This window comes from Berkeleyomyces rouxiae, assembly GCF_048999995.1.
Source record: "Berkeleyomyces rouxiae strain 22BRR77 chromosome Unknown BrBRR77_ptg000011l, whole genome shotgun sequence".
Lineage (NCBI taxonomy): Eukaryota > Fungi > Ascomycota > Sordariomycetes > Microascales > Ceratocystidaceae > Berkeleyomyces > Berkeleyomyces rouxiae.
Window position 1 is genome coordinate 662,514 of NW_027396501.1, and position 14,639 is coordinate 677,152.

The window sequence follows — 14,639 nt, forward strand, 5'->3', positions numbered from 1 at the left end:
CAGTCAAATAAAAAATTCTGACATTTTTTTTCCGGAGCAACGAGGGGCATGGTCTTGACATTAAATATGGACGGCTTTGACGAGATTGCGACTGCGTACTAGGTGACAATGAAGAACTTAGACGACAGGGCTCTTTTCAATCAAAAAATGGACTTGTGAACAAAAAATGAAGACAAAGAAAAAAAAACATTGGTATAACAAACGAGGCTTTCCTTGTGATGTCGAGTCGTCGAGACGATAGATATGTATGTCGTGGGTGTAGCATCGATTCACATTCATGTGTGGCTGGGTGAAGGAAATGCTGTCATTTTTTCGGTTGAGGAAGATGCTGTAGTACAAGAAAATCAGTACATGCAAGTGTACTTTTACGCTTTCAGAAAGAAAGTCGTCACATTATTGAACATATCTCAGCGCTAAACTTGGTTGTCTCGTGGTGGTGAGAAAGCTGAAAACTTGCTTTTGCATTGCTGCTCACTAGTAACCCTACAGAGCTGCATTAATAACCCTAACCACTGCTAATTTTATCCGGTGATATAGCCGACCAGACCAGACCCACCCAACACCCCACCTCGAGTTACCCCAGACTTGAAGCTTCCAACTAGCTTGTGACGATTACCAGCAACGAAGCCCGCTGTACCACAACAGCCACCAAAAAGATTGACAATGGGCTGGCTCGGAAGCCTGTTCTGGTCGTCCTCGGACAACAAGGACGACCCGCTTAAGAATCTTGATCCGAAGCTGCGCGAGTTCCTCGACCGCGAGTCGCCCGTCAAGTACCAAAAGGCCGAAGCCGAGAACGAATTCGCCCAAGCCAAGGAAACCTCGAAGCGCGCGGCCGACGCAGCAGCAGCGGCCGCGGCATCCGCGCCCGCGCCGACAGTTCCGCGCGAGAGCATGTTCCCAGACGGGCGGTACGCACACTTGTGGAAGACGTACAAGCCGCTGAGCACGATTGAGGACGAGGGCAAGACCAACAACGAGAAGATGGCCGACGTGCTCGACGGATACAAGGCACGCAAGGACTCGATTGGCCGCGCGGCGCTGGAGAACTGCGCGATCCAGCAGGAGGAGTGGATGCAGTGCCTCAAGGGCGGCTCGTGGGAGGACCGGCTGATGCTGTGCCGCACGCAGGTGCGCAAGTTCGAGCGCTGCTACAACATGCAGAACGTAAGTTGGAGTGGCCATGGGGGGAGGGGGGGAAATGGAGCCGGCGGCTTCGTGTGAGAATGCGGCTCGAAAGGTTACTAACAGTATGCTCGCTGGCAGCGCTTCCTACGCACTCTCGGATACCAGGCCGACCCGACGCGTGGCCCCGAATTTAATGACGCCATTCAGGTGCACGCTGACGCGCTGTACGCGCGCATGCTCGAGCACGAAGACGCGGTGGCCGCGGCCGCAGCAGCCGGGCAGCCGGAGCCCGAGTGGAAGCCGGTCACGCCCATAGTGCCCGCGCCGTACACGGCTGGCAACACCCCCGAAATCGCTACAGCAGGCGTGGCGGCGAAGACGGCCGACGAGGAGAAGCAGTGGGACGAGCGGCTGGCGGCTATGCCCGAGGACGAGCGGCCGTATGAGAAGGCGGCGATGGAGGCCGATCTCAATGTCAAGGCGCAGACGGCGGGCCGCGTGACCAAGCTGATGGAAGAGGAGGGCAAGGAGGTCGAGGCGCGTAGAAAGGCGGGCAAGGCGTCGTTGACGGACCATGTGTGGAGTATGTTCAAGCCGACGCAGGCGGGGAGCGAGAAGAAGTGAGGCGTGGGCGGATGCAGAATGTATGATAATGTAAACTATAGAAGATTGAGCCAAAAAGCACAGAAGAACCGCCGTGTATGCGGCCGATATTGTGCCAAAAGCCGGCGTATATTCATACAAATATAAAAAAAAAGGAAGAAAAAAGGGTATAAACATCATAAACTCCTAACTAAAGCCCAAACAACCAAGTACTCATAACACCAGGGCACGCCGTCCCTCGACACTCACCGCGACTCTAACGCCCGCGCCGCTCGTTCCAGGAACCGATTGAATTCACGGATCTGATTCAGCGCGCCGCCTCCCGGCCCCCGGCTCGACGCCTGCTCCGCCACGCGCGCCACCACTAACTCCAGATTCACCAACTCGGCATCACGCGCCTCATCCGCCGACACCTCCGGCGCGCCGGCGCCCTTAGCCAGCGCCGCCTCGACGGCGTGCATGGCGGCGGACATGTCAAGGCGGGCGCGCAGGGCGTGCGAGTTGGCGTCGTGGGTGTCGCGCGCGGCGTCGACGCGCAGGGCCAGCTGGTCCTTTTCGGCGCGCAGGCGCAGGACGTCGGCGCGCAGACGCGCCTTGTCGGCGGCGGCCTGGCGCACGCGCTTCTTGAGCGCGTGCAGCGCGTCCAGGTAGATGGTGTGCTGGAGCAGGCGCGAGCGCAGCTCCTGCTGGAAGGCTTCGAGCGCGCGGATCTTGGCCTTGTATTCTTTCTTGGCGCTGGCGGCCGCCTCGGGGCTGGCGGCGGCGGTGAGCAGCTGCGCGAGGCTGGTGTCGAGCACCTCTTCGCACACTTGGCTGAGCACGTCGATGGTGTTGACGCCGCTTCGCGAGGTGCACGGGATCTTGGAGATAGAAATCATGGTGGTGTCGGCGTCTGGGTCATCGGGTTGTGAGGCCTTGGACGGCGCTGAGAAGCGTTGTACGGCTATGGGGATGGTGGTTTTCTCGTCTAGATGCGAGAGGCGCTCAGAGACGTCTGCAGACTGTATCCTCTTGGCTTTAGGAGCCTTCCGCTGTGGTTTCCGGCGCGGCTCGGATTGTGATTGTGACTGAGACTGTGATGGCGACAAAGGGTCTGCGTGGGATCTTCGGCTTCGTTTCGGTGGTGGCGGCTGATCTTCCAGTTCCGGCGTTGGGGACGGCGAAGGCTGTACTTCCGATGCCTCGGCTCCTAGCACAGGAGAATCTACTCTCTCCGGCGTCTCGCTGGGCAATTCTGGCGATTCTTGTCGTTGTCTCTTCCCTCTTAAAAGGACCCGTGCTGCCTCCTCATCGCCAATTTCCTCAGCGACATCTCCATCCGAGTAGTCTACGCGAGTAGTCGCCGGCTCCTCCGGCGTGCGGTCCCTAGCCACAGGCAACTCCTCTAGCAACGCCGGGATTTCTCTCTCGGGCATCGCCCGCACGCGCTCCGCGTCCGGCGACAGCTCATCAACGTCATCGCCCAGCCCCGCACCCGCCATGCGAGACAGGCGCGACGCGCGCGCCATCCGCGTGCGCTGCCGGCTGGCCAGACGCGACTTGCGCGTCAGCGGCGACGAGGAGTTGAGCATTGCGGCAGCGACGGCGCCCGAGTCCAGCTCGAGCTCGTCGCGCACATCCTGCAGGCGCGCGCTGGACGCCGCTGCTGCGTGCTCGCTGCGCCGCTGGCGCCGGCCGCTGCCCGGTGCATCGGTCGGGCTCTCGCTTACTTCGTCGATGACGGCGGCGCTGGTATCGTATGGAGGGAGGTCGGGCGGGTCGGATGTGGCGCGGGGCGGGGCGTTTCGTGGCGAGCGACGCGGCGGAGGGGGCGGAGACGAGTGCGGTGATTGTAGTTCGGGAAGTGCTTCTGGCTCTGGTGATGCCTCCTGGGCCACTTCTGGTAGCGTGGCCGGCGGGGGCTGCTGCGCCGGCGGTTCTGGTGAGGAGGACTCTTCGGTTGTTGACCCTGGCGCCTGCTCCGGGAGCGAGGCAACTGGGAAGCTTTCCGTCGGGAACAGAGAGCCAAACTCGACATCTTCAACCTGGTGACGTCTACGGATCAAGGTCAGCGCCCTTGGCTCGACGACTCGGCATACTTGGGGGATACGTACTGGGCGCCTCGCAGGCGCTGCTGCATGCGCTCGGCTCGAGCTACAACGAACGAATCAGCGGAGGCATCGGGCACAATCATCCAAAGAAGACTTACTCGCCATGGCGCTATTTGGCGTCGCTCAGGGCAAAATAATTGTTTGGGGGTTTGCGGCTGTATGGTGGGTGGTGCTTGCCAGGCTTTGCTGATGTCATATGCTGTTCACGATGGAAAAGAAAATATGCGACGCGTAGAAAGGGTGGCGCGTATCTGTTAAGCCAGTACTTTGAATTCTGTGAGTCTCATAGCCTCGGCAAAGGTACCTCCATATCACAGAGCGCTTGTCGGCGGGACTAGGATAAATGTGAGAATAAAGCAACGGTAGAGCCAAAAGAAAATGGAATTAATTGAAGCGCATCTCAGTGCCTGTCGGTCGGTCGGTCGGCGGCACCTCAACATGAAACATGCAAAAGACAGAGAATAGACCCTGGAGACGGCAACCCTAATGCCGGGTCTTGTGCCCTGAAGAGTTTCATTTTTCATCGTCATCCCAAAACTGCAGCTTCTCCGGCCTCCTTTCCCAACCCCGATCCATTTTCGGCAAATGGTAGGGTTAGGGCACGCACGAGCCCCACTCAGTGCCCAACGGAATACAAGGCCGGCGCCGGGACTCACGAAATCCGCCCCCGTGGTGCAAGCCAAGCCTCAAAACTCTTCTTTCGATCTCTGAGCCGAGGTTCAATCTGCCCGACGATGCATTGAAAAGGAGGGGGTGGCGTTAAGGGTGCAATTCGCGATTATAAAGCGACGGAGCTGTCGTGCGTGGGAGGGTCTCTTCTCTCCTCCCTCCTTATTCCTCCATGGCATGACAACCATCTTCGCTTTCTCGCAATGACTTCCCACACTGTTGCCGCAGCCGCAGCCGACGCCTCTGCCGCCCCGGCCAAGGCCAATCCGCAGTCGTTTCCGGGCTTCACGCGGCTGACCGACCAAATCTACGTGCACGAGCCCACAGCCGCCGCCAGCACTGCTCCTCCACCAGAGCCCACGCCCACGTCCACGCCCGCGCCGCGCGTCGTCATCATCTACGGCTGGGGCGACGGCCTGCCGCGCCATGTGTCCAAGTACACCGACGGCTTCCGCACGCTGTTCCCGCGCGCCACCATCATCGCCGTGCTGTCGCCCATCTTCAAGGCGCTGACGCAGGGCATGGCCGCGCGGTCGGCGCACATGGCCCGCCTGCTGGACGTGGCCTACCCGCCGGGCGCGACGTACTCGGCTGCGGCGCCCGAGGACGCCGTTCTGGTGCACGCCATGTCCAACACGGGCGCCATCAACTACACGGCAACGCTGTACGCGTACACGCAGCGCTTCGGCCGCGCCATGCCGTGTCGCCTGCTGAGCCACGACTCGATGCCCGGCAGTGTCAAGCTGACGTGGGAGAACATGCCGCGCTGGTCGCGCGCAATGGCCCTCGGCACGGCGGGCTTCTTGCCGTGGCCGTTTTTTGTCACGCAGGGCATCTGGGGCGTGTTCCTGGCGTTAAATGAGTTTGGCCATTGGGCTTTGGGCGCTGAGACGGCACCGGCCACGGCGGCTAGATTGACGTCGGATACGAATTACTCGGACAAGCGCATGACGAAGCTGTTCATGTACAGCAAGGAAGACGAAATTATCTACTGGGAGGACGTGGAAGCGGCCATCGCCGTGTGCCAGCAGCATGGTTTCAAGACCGAAGCCGAGATATTTGGCGGCACTGGACACGTCGGACACATGCGCCAGTCACCAGAAAAGTACTGGAAGACGGTAGAGGCGACATGGGAAAAGGCCATGGGAGATGCATAGAAGAAGCTCAAGTGTATATAGTCAAAACATGAGGCGTAATATATATATATATATACATAACCAAGTTTATGGAGCGGCGCTTGAACAAAACATAAAACAAAACACAAACAAAACGCACAGCGTCTTAAAGCTCTGTGAATTCCTTTTCGACCCTTTTCGGGACCCATTCCATGGTTTTTTCTTGAAAGAAGTGACTACACAGAGTTAGTGGGCAGCCAATATGTAAAAAAAAGCAAGCAACAACCTACCCATCGGACTCGGTATTTTTCAACGCATCTATGCCAAACTCGTCGGCCAGGATGCTCTTGTAGCTCTGAGGGATCATGGCCTTGACGCCCTCGAACTCCGTCTCCCACAACGGGAAGATGTCTCTGTCAACATACTGGGCGCCGCTTTTATCCTTGAGCATCGGCGCGGAGCCGGGCGCGCTGGGGCGTTGGTAGCGCAACGCTGTGAGATTAATGTAGAGCCCGGTCTGGAGGTCAATCCAGCGGGCGTCAACGGGGTTGGCGGCCGAGGCGGCGGCAGAGGTGCAGTGGGGATTGACTTCGAGGCGGAAGTGGCGGCCTTGGGGGATATCAGGGTACTGGTAAAAAAACATGCTCATATTGTAGTAGGCGGCGAGAAAGGTCAGACTGCTTGTGGTGAGCTGGATGTCGGCTCCGGCCGCCCAGGGCAGATTCTGTCAGGGGGAGCATGTTAGTTGTGGATAGACCCAGTGCGGTGGCCAATCTGGCGGGCGGATTGGAAGCTTACATGCTGGCCCCACCACCAACCAAGGAGAGTGTTGTGCATGAGCCATGATTCAATGCTAAGATCAGACAGGGTCGAGAGACAGGTTCGGACAAGCACCTGCATAGCCGTTATTTTCTCGGCATAGGACAATGGCGCAGAGGTAAAGCGCGGGTCATAGTGGGGATCGAATCTGGAGAATTGGTTAGGAGGGCGCGAGAGCGGGACGAAGCCACAAGGCAAGCACATACGATGCGTGTTCTAATCGCAGGTGTTAGTGGACGGGCGAGGTAATACACGATTGACTTGCAGCTTACCAAAGTACGGAGGTTCTGCGGTGGAGGTGTTCAGCGTGTCTTGGTCTTGGAGGGACGTCTGCACAGACGAGACGGAGCCGATCGCCAAGGCCGAGACTGAGACGGCCAGCAGCGACGATGTGTAGATTGCAGCGAGTTTCATGGTGAGCAAGTTATTGTGTAAAGAGGACGAGAAGCGCCGGGTGTCAAGTAGCTGCAGTTATCCAGAGATTGGGAGCCCAGCTGCAATGTGAAGCTATGAACGCAAGCAGGCGACGCCACCGGCTCTATATAGATAAGGCCTACAGCCTATAGCCTACAGCCCACGCAACCAAGTGCGTACACAGATACATGCATTCTGGTGGTGGCCATGTTTGGCCGGCAACAAAGTTCCTGTCAAACTGCATGACATGGCGACCATGTTGGCCCGCGTGGCCGAGGCTCCCTGTTTCTGGCGAGTGTTTGTGCTACAGGCGCAACGCAAGAGAGCACACACGCACACACGTATGCAGCATCCTGCGGGACGGGGCCCTTGGTATCAGTCAGTGGACGGCTGCTGAGCTCAGGAACTTGGTGATATGCGTGCCAATGTGGGCGGATTGGCGGCCAGGGGGGCCAGCGTGGAGAGAGGGCCGCGTCATCGCTGCTAGCAGCGCACCAGGAGCAGTCCACGCGGGAAAAGAACACTTAGAAACGACGACTGGCCAGGATGCTGGGGGGAAGGGTCCTGCTCCCAAAGGCTGTCTAGCAAATGTTTGAGATCCAAAACCCACCTGCGTCAATGATCGGCTGCAATCCCTGCCAGCCACACTGCAGCCACAGCGTTGCCACAGTGGGACCGTTCCGCGCACCTGCCACCACTTGGCACCAGCTGGAGTCGGCATCGCCACTGCGACCTCCACTTCGCTTATGTGCCAGGATCCGGAGAGCTCCTCCATAGACATGCTAACAACTCTTCCATACTAAAACTAGCCCGACTCGTCGCAGCAGACAAGCTTCCAGACCAGCTGAGCTGCCTGGTCTTCCGCTCGCCAACCCGGCAGTTATATATTTGGAAACCGACATCACCGCCCCAAGGCAGCCATTCTCTGCCACACCACGCAAACAGAGTCTCCCAGCATCACCAGTTCTCGCCTTCTGTGCACAAATATATCCCACCCAGCCTAGTCCAGCCGCCGTGTCTGTGCGCACGTATTTCACGCCCTGTCTGCCGGCCTGTTCTTTGTCTTCTTTTCTTCTACGTGTTACGACATCGCACACATACTTGTACTCCTACATTCCTATCTGCAAAATATCGCACACATCCCCAACAACTGTTGCCTCTGCCGGGTCTGCTTTGATACTCGTCCATTTTCCGCCCCCAGCAAAAAGCGCTCCGGAAATACCACCCAAGCAGAGTTTGCCGCGGCCTGCAGCCCAATAATTCACCCGCCAGTTCGACACCATGGCGGTCTTTAACGTATGTCCTTTCACTCCGTTATCTTGCTTTGCTCGCTGCTAACCCGCCCGTCAGCTCTTCCGAATACTCGGCGATCTATCACACGCCTCGTCAAAATGCATTCTGATCACTGCTATTCACCGCAATAGCAGCGCCGAGGGTGAGTTTCTTTGTCCCGGATTCGACCATGGCATCATGCCGGCATCTGCTAACCTTGGCCGTATCTGTAGGCGTTTCGCTCATCAGCCAGATCTTCTATGCCCTCGTCTTCATCACACGATACACCGACCTGTTCCAAGAAACGTACCTGTGGAACACCATCTTCAAAATCTTCTACATTTTCTCGTCCCTGTATATTGTTGCCATCATGCAGTTCCACTTCCCGCGCACGCGGGAGCTTGAGCTTTCATGGAAGCTGGGTGGTATCATCTTTGCTGGGTCCGTCGGCATGACTCCGTTTGTGTACTGGTTCAGCAACCACACAAGCGGCCACTTCTTTTCCACCGTGAGTCGAGCTCTGTTTGTCCCAGTGCTTCCTCTCGAACCCCAGCTAACATCACCTCCGCGCACAGTCTCTCTACGACTTTTCGCTGATTCTCGAGTCCGTCTGCATTCTCCCGCAACTGCTTCTGCTGCGCCAAACTAGCATTCCGACTGTCATCAACTCATTCTACCTGCTTGCTCTAGGCGCATACCGCGCTCTGTACGTGCTCAACTGGTGCGTCCGCAGCCTGGACAAGAACGACTACCCGCTCAACCATGTGTCTGTCTTCTTTGGCATTGTGCAGACCATTCTGTACGCCGACTTCTTCTACGTCTACTACAGCCGCCAGCGCGTCAAGCTTCGCAACGGCTCCATCATCGACTCTGACGACATGGACCGCGGCTGGATCATCAACCGCCTGTTTGGCAGTAACATTGAGCCGCTTGCCCACAACGACGAGGAAAACCCCCGCTCTCTGCGCCGCAACGGCGGCCTAACTGTTGGCGGTGCCGCCGGCAACGCCCAGTCCGCCCCGGCCTCTCGCGCAAAGTGGGGCGCTAGAGGCATCTCCATCAGCGCCGACGACGACACCCTGACCCAGGCCGCCGGCAGCAGCCACGACCCGCTGAACCGCGTTGTGGACCCGGATGCCAAGATGAAGGACCCAGATGAGCTGGCGCTGGCCCTTGACGACGACGACAACGATAGCGACAACGAGGGCACAAGCAACGGTTTGGGTCGTGATGCTTCGTCTGACGAGGAGAGCGACGACGATGTGTCTCCTGATGCGGCCAAGAAGCCCTTGACGGGCGGCACTGGCGTCAGGAATGACGAGTGGAGAGATTAAGTGCGTGTGGCCTTTTCTTTTTTTTTGAATAGATTGACAGATGGGATTTGAACATGGGGGAAGCTATCTGTATAGTATGTGTATTAAATGACAGCCAATATTGATTCGCCAGGTAGATCCTGAGGTCCATGAGTGTGAGCGAGGTGTCGTCGATTATGCATAGTAGGGTTAATCATTAGGGTCTTCCTGTGATGTTTTAGTCATCGTGGTGGGGCCCTTCCCGATCCTTGGCTTGCGCTCTTCAGCCACGCGGGAGAAGCTGTAAAGTATGCTTTCTAGAAGAATGGTACGTAGCCTTGTTGAAGTGGCAAAGTCTCGTCCACGTCTTGATTTTTTATATTCTTTGGAGATTTTTGAGCTCGATTAGTAGCCTGTTCCTGCCGACCCCGAAAAACAACAAACGACGAAACGAAGCAGAACAACACGACATCATCATACACGACAGGGACAAGGTGAACCCACTCTCGACACAACGAGAACTAGTGACCACACTGCCAGACACGACCAGCGAGACACGGACACACCGACAGAATGGCCGACTCAATGGACCTTGACACGGCGCCTGCTGCCAGCGGCGCGGAAATGAAGACGCACGAGGGCGCGACAGCCGTGCGGTCGGTCGAGGGGTGGATCATTGCGGTGTCGAACCTGCACGAGGAGATGGACGAGGAGAGCATGCTGGACCAGTTCCGCGAGTTTGGCGAGATCAAGAGCATGCACATGAATCTGGACCGGCGGAGCGGGTACGCCAAGGTGAGTTTCGCGTGGAAGGCGGGCGCGGGGGGGGCAATAGAGCCTCCGGGAGACAAACAAAAAAGACGGCCAGAGGCGCGTGAGGACAGGAGCATCACACCTGTCCGCCGCCTTGGCGACGCCCGTTCGCTCCGGGGCCAGCCTACCTCGGGCGCGCAGGCGCCTACACGGATTGCAGATCAACTAACACACCGTGCCGCATCGATAGGGCTACGCACTCATAGAATATGCCACGCTCGACGAGGCCCGCCAGGCCATTGCTGGCATGCACAAGGAGAAAATGCTCGACCAGACAATCAACGTCGACTTTGCCTTTGTCCGGCCGCCGGTCGGCACCAAGATTGCCGGCACCGCGGCGGCGGGGCGCGGTGGCGCGCGCGGAGGCCCGAATCGCGGGCGTGAGCGGAGCCGGAGCCGGAGCCCGATAATGAAGGACCGGTAGAGGGTGGGAGGCAGGAACGAGGGGGAGTCAAGGCGAAAGTGAAGTCGAAGAGTACAGATTGAAGGGGAGGGGATAGTGCGATGGCATTGAGGCGCTAGGGGATGGGTGGCATGCGGTGGATGTGCCAGGACTGAGATCGGGACGAGAAAGATTCGGAGTCTGATACTTGATAGACGAGCGCAATGATACCACAGACAGCGGTTGTTTTAGCCGGTCAGACTCCTACTACCAGCATGCACAAGCATATAGATATACATGCACACGCGCGTCGCTGTCTGTCCATCTGATAAAACGAGGGTCATCATGGCCAAAGTTGGGGTACATTCGTCTACGGAGATAGAGGTTGGGGTATGACAATAGAGCCGGGTAGGTGACGTGATGATCAAAGGTATGGAAGATGGAGTACACAGTCCAAGGCACGTATGATGGAAAGAGAAGACTAACGTTATGGGGGATCAACACGAGGCAACGGTGTCAGACGCGGCTAGAGTTCTACTTCTAGATAGACTCTGCACCCGGTTCTGTCCGAAGTACAAGGGGTCTTTGATTTTTTTTTTGGCTTAATGGTTCTGTATGTAGGTAGGTGTGTGTACAACTCTCAAGGCTACGGTGTGATCCAACAACGTGTGTTTTTACATGTCGATAGCCTTTGACATCATGGTAGGGTTTCAGTTGGCTCGGAGTTTCCACTTTGGGATAAGAAAGGGGTTACCACGCTTGCCATCCTCCAACGACATTCAAGTTTGGAGAAAGATAAGTTATGTAGTTAGTTGACTAAAAGAGAGAGAGCCAAGATGTGATGCGGCAGTGGCAGGACATTGACAGGACGTGGCAGGGACCGACTTGGCTTGGCCCGGGCGGGTTCTTTCTTGGCCTAGACTAGTCGAGACAGTCTAGAAGAGGTGCGAACTAGCGAGTCCAAAGTAGGGGGGATCGATCGCGAACAAGGACGAAGGAGGAGCATATAACTAGTAACTAATGTTAAGAAGTTAAACGAGCAGCTTTAGTATATGCGAGAGACTGTGGGGAAGGAGAACAGGTCAATCAAAGAGCAAAGAGTCACGTGTCGAGGATGGCATAGGCATAGGCCACGATATCCGAGGAAATGAGGAAAAGAGACTGCTCAGAGAAGCAAGTGAGAACGTGACAACAGAGCATAAAAGCATGGCCCGTGGTTGATGGTCGATGGAGCCAGCGCAGGGAAACAGGCTAAACAAACTTGGGACTCCGGAAATGAGTGCCGACCGTTAGGGCAATCCAAGTATGCCCATGCTGTCTGTAGCGCCCTGGCAATTGAAGTCGCAGCAGGCCGTAAACGAATAAGAATTCCAGAAAGTAAGCCAAAGCCGGGACCACGCGAGTTGCTTGGCAGGTTGGGAAGAACAAGAGTAATAAAAAGCAGGCCAGAGTAACCAAGAGACAAGGGAGACTTCCCCGGAAAAAAGAAAAGCGCCCAGGCGTCTATTTTGGCGTATTTGCGGGGGAGAAAAGGACTGTGAAGGATGGGGTGGGTGGGTTGCCCCAGGAGGGAAACAATATAGACAGGGATTGGTTGGGACTGTTGCCACCAGATGAAGAGGTAGAGCCTTCCATGGGCCTGAGGTGAGTGAGGGCTTGAGATGGGGCCTGGAGCTGGCTCGAGCCAGAGGCTATATCTCCAAAAGAAAGTTCTAAGAAAGAAGAAAAAAAAACAAAGCACGCCTCAACAGAGAGGCTGTACCATGCGCATCGTAGCCGGCGATCAAGGGGCTGTACCCAAGGACAACACAGCACACAGCGGGTCGAAGATACGATACAGGCTGACTATACAGACAATCCGTATGTATGCAACTTCACTTATCGGCGATAAAGAGGCTCTTTTGTGCGGCAGTGTCCCACTTCTCGTGGATGACATCAAACCAAGCTTTCTTTACAACGGGCCGAAGAGTGTCCGACAAGGAGGCAGGGAGAAGAAACGCAGAAGACTCGCAGAGGGAGAGGCAGGGCAGGGCCGAAAATAGCGGTGATGGGTGTACCTAGCCAGTCCCCAGTCAGCAAGGCAAGCAAGCTTTTTCTCTAGTCTTCTTCCCTGCTTCCTTTCCCCACGACTGTGTCAGTAAGAAGAAGCAAAAGGTCCCTTGATATGGCTCGCGCTTAAGTCAGACAGATTGCTTGTGTATCTTGTGACGCACTTAAGCGGGTCTTGGCCATGTCCATGTCCATGTCTATTATGGTGGAGGACACGTAGGAAGACGAACCGGTGCCAAGCCAGTTGAAGACGAAGGCGGGGGGGGGGCCAAGCTGGAGAAGCAGAAGCAGATTGACGACGACGCCCTGGGGTTCTGCAGTTGGAGAAACAAATCGTGGAAATAAACAGCGGCCAGGGAAAACGCCAAGCAGACTGGGGCACGACCTGACATGTGTGTGCACGCGAGGGTTCTTGGCAATGGAAGTCCTATTATGAGCTATAGTTGGTTATTTGCTTGCTTCATGTCTCGGCGAGCGTGAGTGTGTCTTGTTGTCCCAAAACGGGCGGCAAAATCATGTTCTTCATGCATCAAAACGTTACCTCTGTAAGCGGGCGCGGCCACCCTCACGCCAGAACAGTCGAACAAGAGGCTAAATAAGAACGACCACACGCTGATAGAGAGATACCCCGCGATAATACTGATACTGTGTGAGGCCGGAGGAGCTTGTGCACACAGGATAACAAGTCTGACGGGGCCAATAGTCTGCAGACGCGCGCACACACTAGATAAACCCTTGACGAGATAGGGACGCCGTGATTGGAGGGTTCGTTGGCTGTTTTGTTTGCGGCTGCTGGCCGGGCAGGGCAAGGGTTACGGGCCCCACTTTTCAGGGAGCGGAGCCATTCATTTTGTGTGGGACACATGAACGTAGTCCGATATTCGGATTTGTGCATGCAGAAAAAAAAGAGAAAAAAGAAAAAAAAAAACAGAGAAAACCTGGTGATTAATTGCCGAGTTTATTCGCAGAACATGGTCACAATCGTCGATTCACGCACAAGCACTTCCACTTCCTCTCGTCCTCTCACCAACTCACCAACATTACCCACACACACAGCCAGACAGCCTCTCTTGGCATGCAACATGTCGAATCCGCCCAACGTGATATGGCTGCACGCCGGCTTGTATTGGCGAACGCCCTCCCGCTGACCTACGAGTACACGTCCAGGGAGACGATTGCGATCAAAATAGACAAGACTCAACAACTATGGAACACCGTTACATGCTGCGTTGCCTGGCTAGACCCGGAGTTTAGAAGGGGGGCCGCTAGATTAATAGCGAAAAGAGCCTCGAGCTAGCGGCTGCAGAGAGCCATAAAGCCTACTCCCCCCCCACCGTCTTGGGAGTGACTATCCGGACGAGCGACGAACAAACTCAACGGCCTTGTCTTTATCTGCATTGCTACACTGTTGGCCGCGTATTGCCCAGAACAGCCTAAAGTTGCGTCGAGTAGGGGAAAAAAAAAAGCCTGCCATCGTGAAGTTGCACGCTATTTACAAGCATCCCACCAAAGTGGTCGCGACGCGTGGAGGCGTGCCGTGGCAGTAGCTCGCGTCTGCACAACACAATGCTGCCATCTGCTTTGCATCGGCTGGCTGCTGACTGGAGGCTTGAACAGACTTGGCTTTGCTTGGCTGCTTGGCTGCTTGCCGTGTCTTTGATTACCGACCGGCACCTCTGCGTGCCTGCTCCAACTCGCTTTACGACAAACTAGCCAACTATAGTCAACTAGTTACATAACCAACTATAAAAGATCTCTTTATTGCAGCTGGACGTCTCCCCTTGTCCTTTGGGGGTTTGGGGGGGTCTGTCTCTGTCTCTGGCTCTTCTAGCTCTGCCCTCCCTCCCTGTACCATACCCCGCATTTTTGCCCCAGCACCGATGGCGCACGGATTCAAGCTTTTTCTCTCCGCCTCTTGTCTCGACTTTTCTCGTTGGCGCTCATATTTGCCGGCCTTTATCAGTCGACGCCCCCTTTCCAGCTAGTCTCACGC

The 14,639-nt window shown here is 56.3% G+C and overlaps 6 protein-coding genes across 6 annotated transcripts; 4 read left to right on the forward strand and 2 right to left on the reverse strand.

Annotated features, from left to right (window-relative positions):
- Positions 1–663: 663 nt before the first annotated feature.
- Positions 664–1,752, forward strand: BROUX77_007234 (uncharacterized protein; the record flags this gene model as incomplete). Its single annotated transcript, XM_073752307.1, has 2 exons — positions 664–1,167; positions 1,267–1,752. The coding sequence occupies 2 exons, from the start codon at positions 664–666 to the stop codon at positions 1,750–1,752; spliced, it is 990 nt and encodes a 329-aa protein (XP_073602645.1).
- A 224-nt stretch (positions 1,753–1,976) lies between these two features.
- On the reverse strand, positions 1,977–3,926 carry BROUX77_007235 (uncharacterized protein; the record flags this gene model as incomplete). Its single annotated transcript, XM_073752308.1, has 3 exons — positions 1,977–3,765; positions 3,825–3,864; positions 3,920–3,926. 3 exons carry the CDS (start codon positions 3,924–3,926, stop codon positions 1,977–1,979), a joined length of 1,836 nt encoding a protein of 611 aa, XP_073602646.1.
- Positions 3,927–4,693: 767 nt separating this feature from the next.
- BROUX77_007236 (uncharacterized protein) lies at positions 4,694–5,647 on the forward strand (the record flags this gene model as incomplete). The annotated part of the gene is made up of 1 exon (XM_073752310.1): positions 4,694–5,647. The coding sequence occupies one exon, from the start codon at positions 4,694–4,696 to the stop codon at positions 5,645–5,647; it is 954 nt and encodes a 317-aa protein (XP_073602647.1).
- Positions 5,648–5,771: 124 nt separating this feature from the next.
- Positions 5,772–6,838, reverse strand: BROUX77_007237 (uncharacterized protein; the record flags this gene model as incomplete). The annotated part of the gene is made up of 5 exons (XM_073752311.1): positions 5,772–5,841; positions 5,896–6,329; positions 6,404–6,572; positions 6,631–6,640; positions 6,697–6,838. The coding sequence occupies 5 exons, from the start codon at positions 6,836–6,838 to the stop codon at positions 5,772–5,774; spliced, it is 825 nt and encodes a 274-aa protein (XP_073602648.1).
- A 1,281-nt stretch (positions 6,839–8,119) lies between these two features.
- Positions 8,120–9,444, forward strand: BROUX77_007238 (uncharacterized protein; the record flags this gene model as incomplete). The annotated part of the gene is made up of 4 exons (XM_073752312.1): positions 8,120–8,134; positions 8,189–8,273; positions 8,344–8,618; positions 8,686–9,444. The coding sequence occupies 4 exons, from the start codon at positions 8,120–8,122 to the stop codon at positions 9,442–9,444; spliced, it is 1,134 nt and encodes a 377-aa protein (XP_073602649.1).
- A 531-nt stretch (positions 9,445–9,975) lies between these two features.
- Positions 9,976–10,639, forward strand: BROUX77_007239 (uncharacterized protein; the record flags this gene model as incomplete). The annotated part of the gene is made up of 2 exons (XM_073752313.1): positions 9,976–10,197; positions 10,406–10,639. 2 exons carry the CDS (start codon positions 9,976–9,978, stop codon positions 10,637–10,639), a joined length of 456 nt encoding a protein of 151 aa, XP_073602650.1.
- Between the last annotated feature and the right edge of the window lie 4,000 nt (positions 10,640–14,639).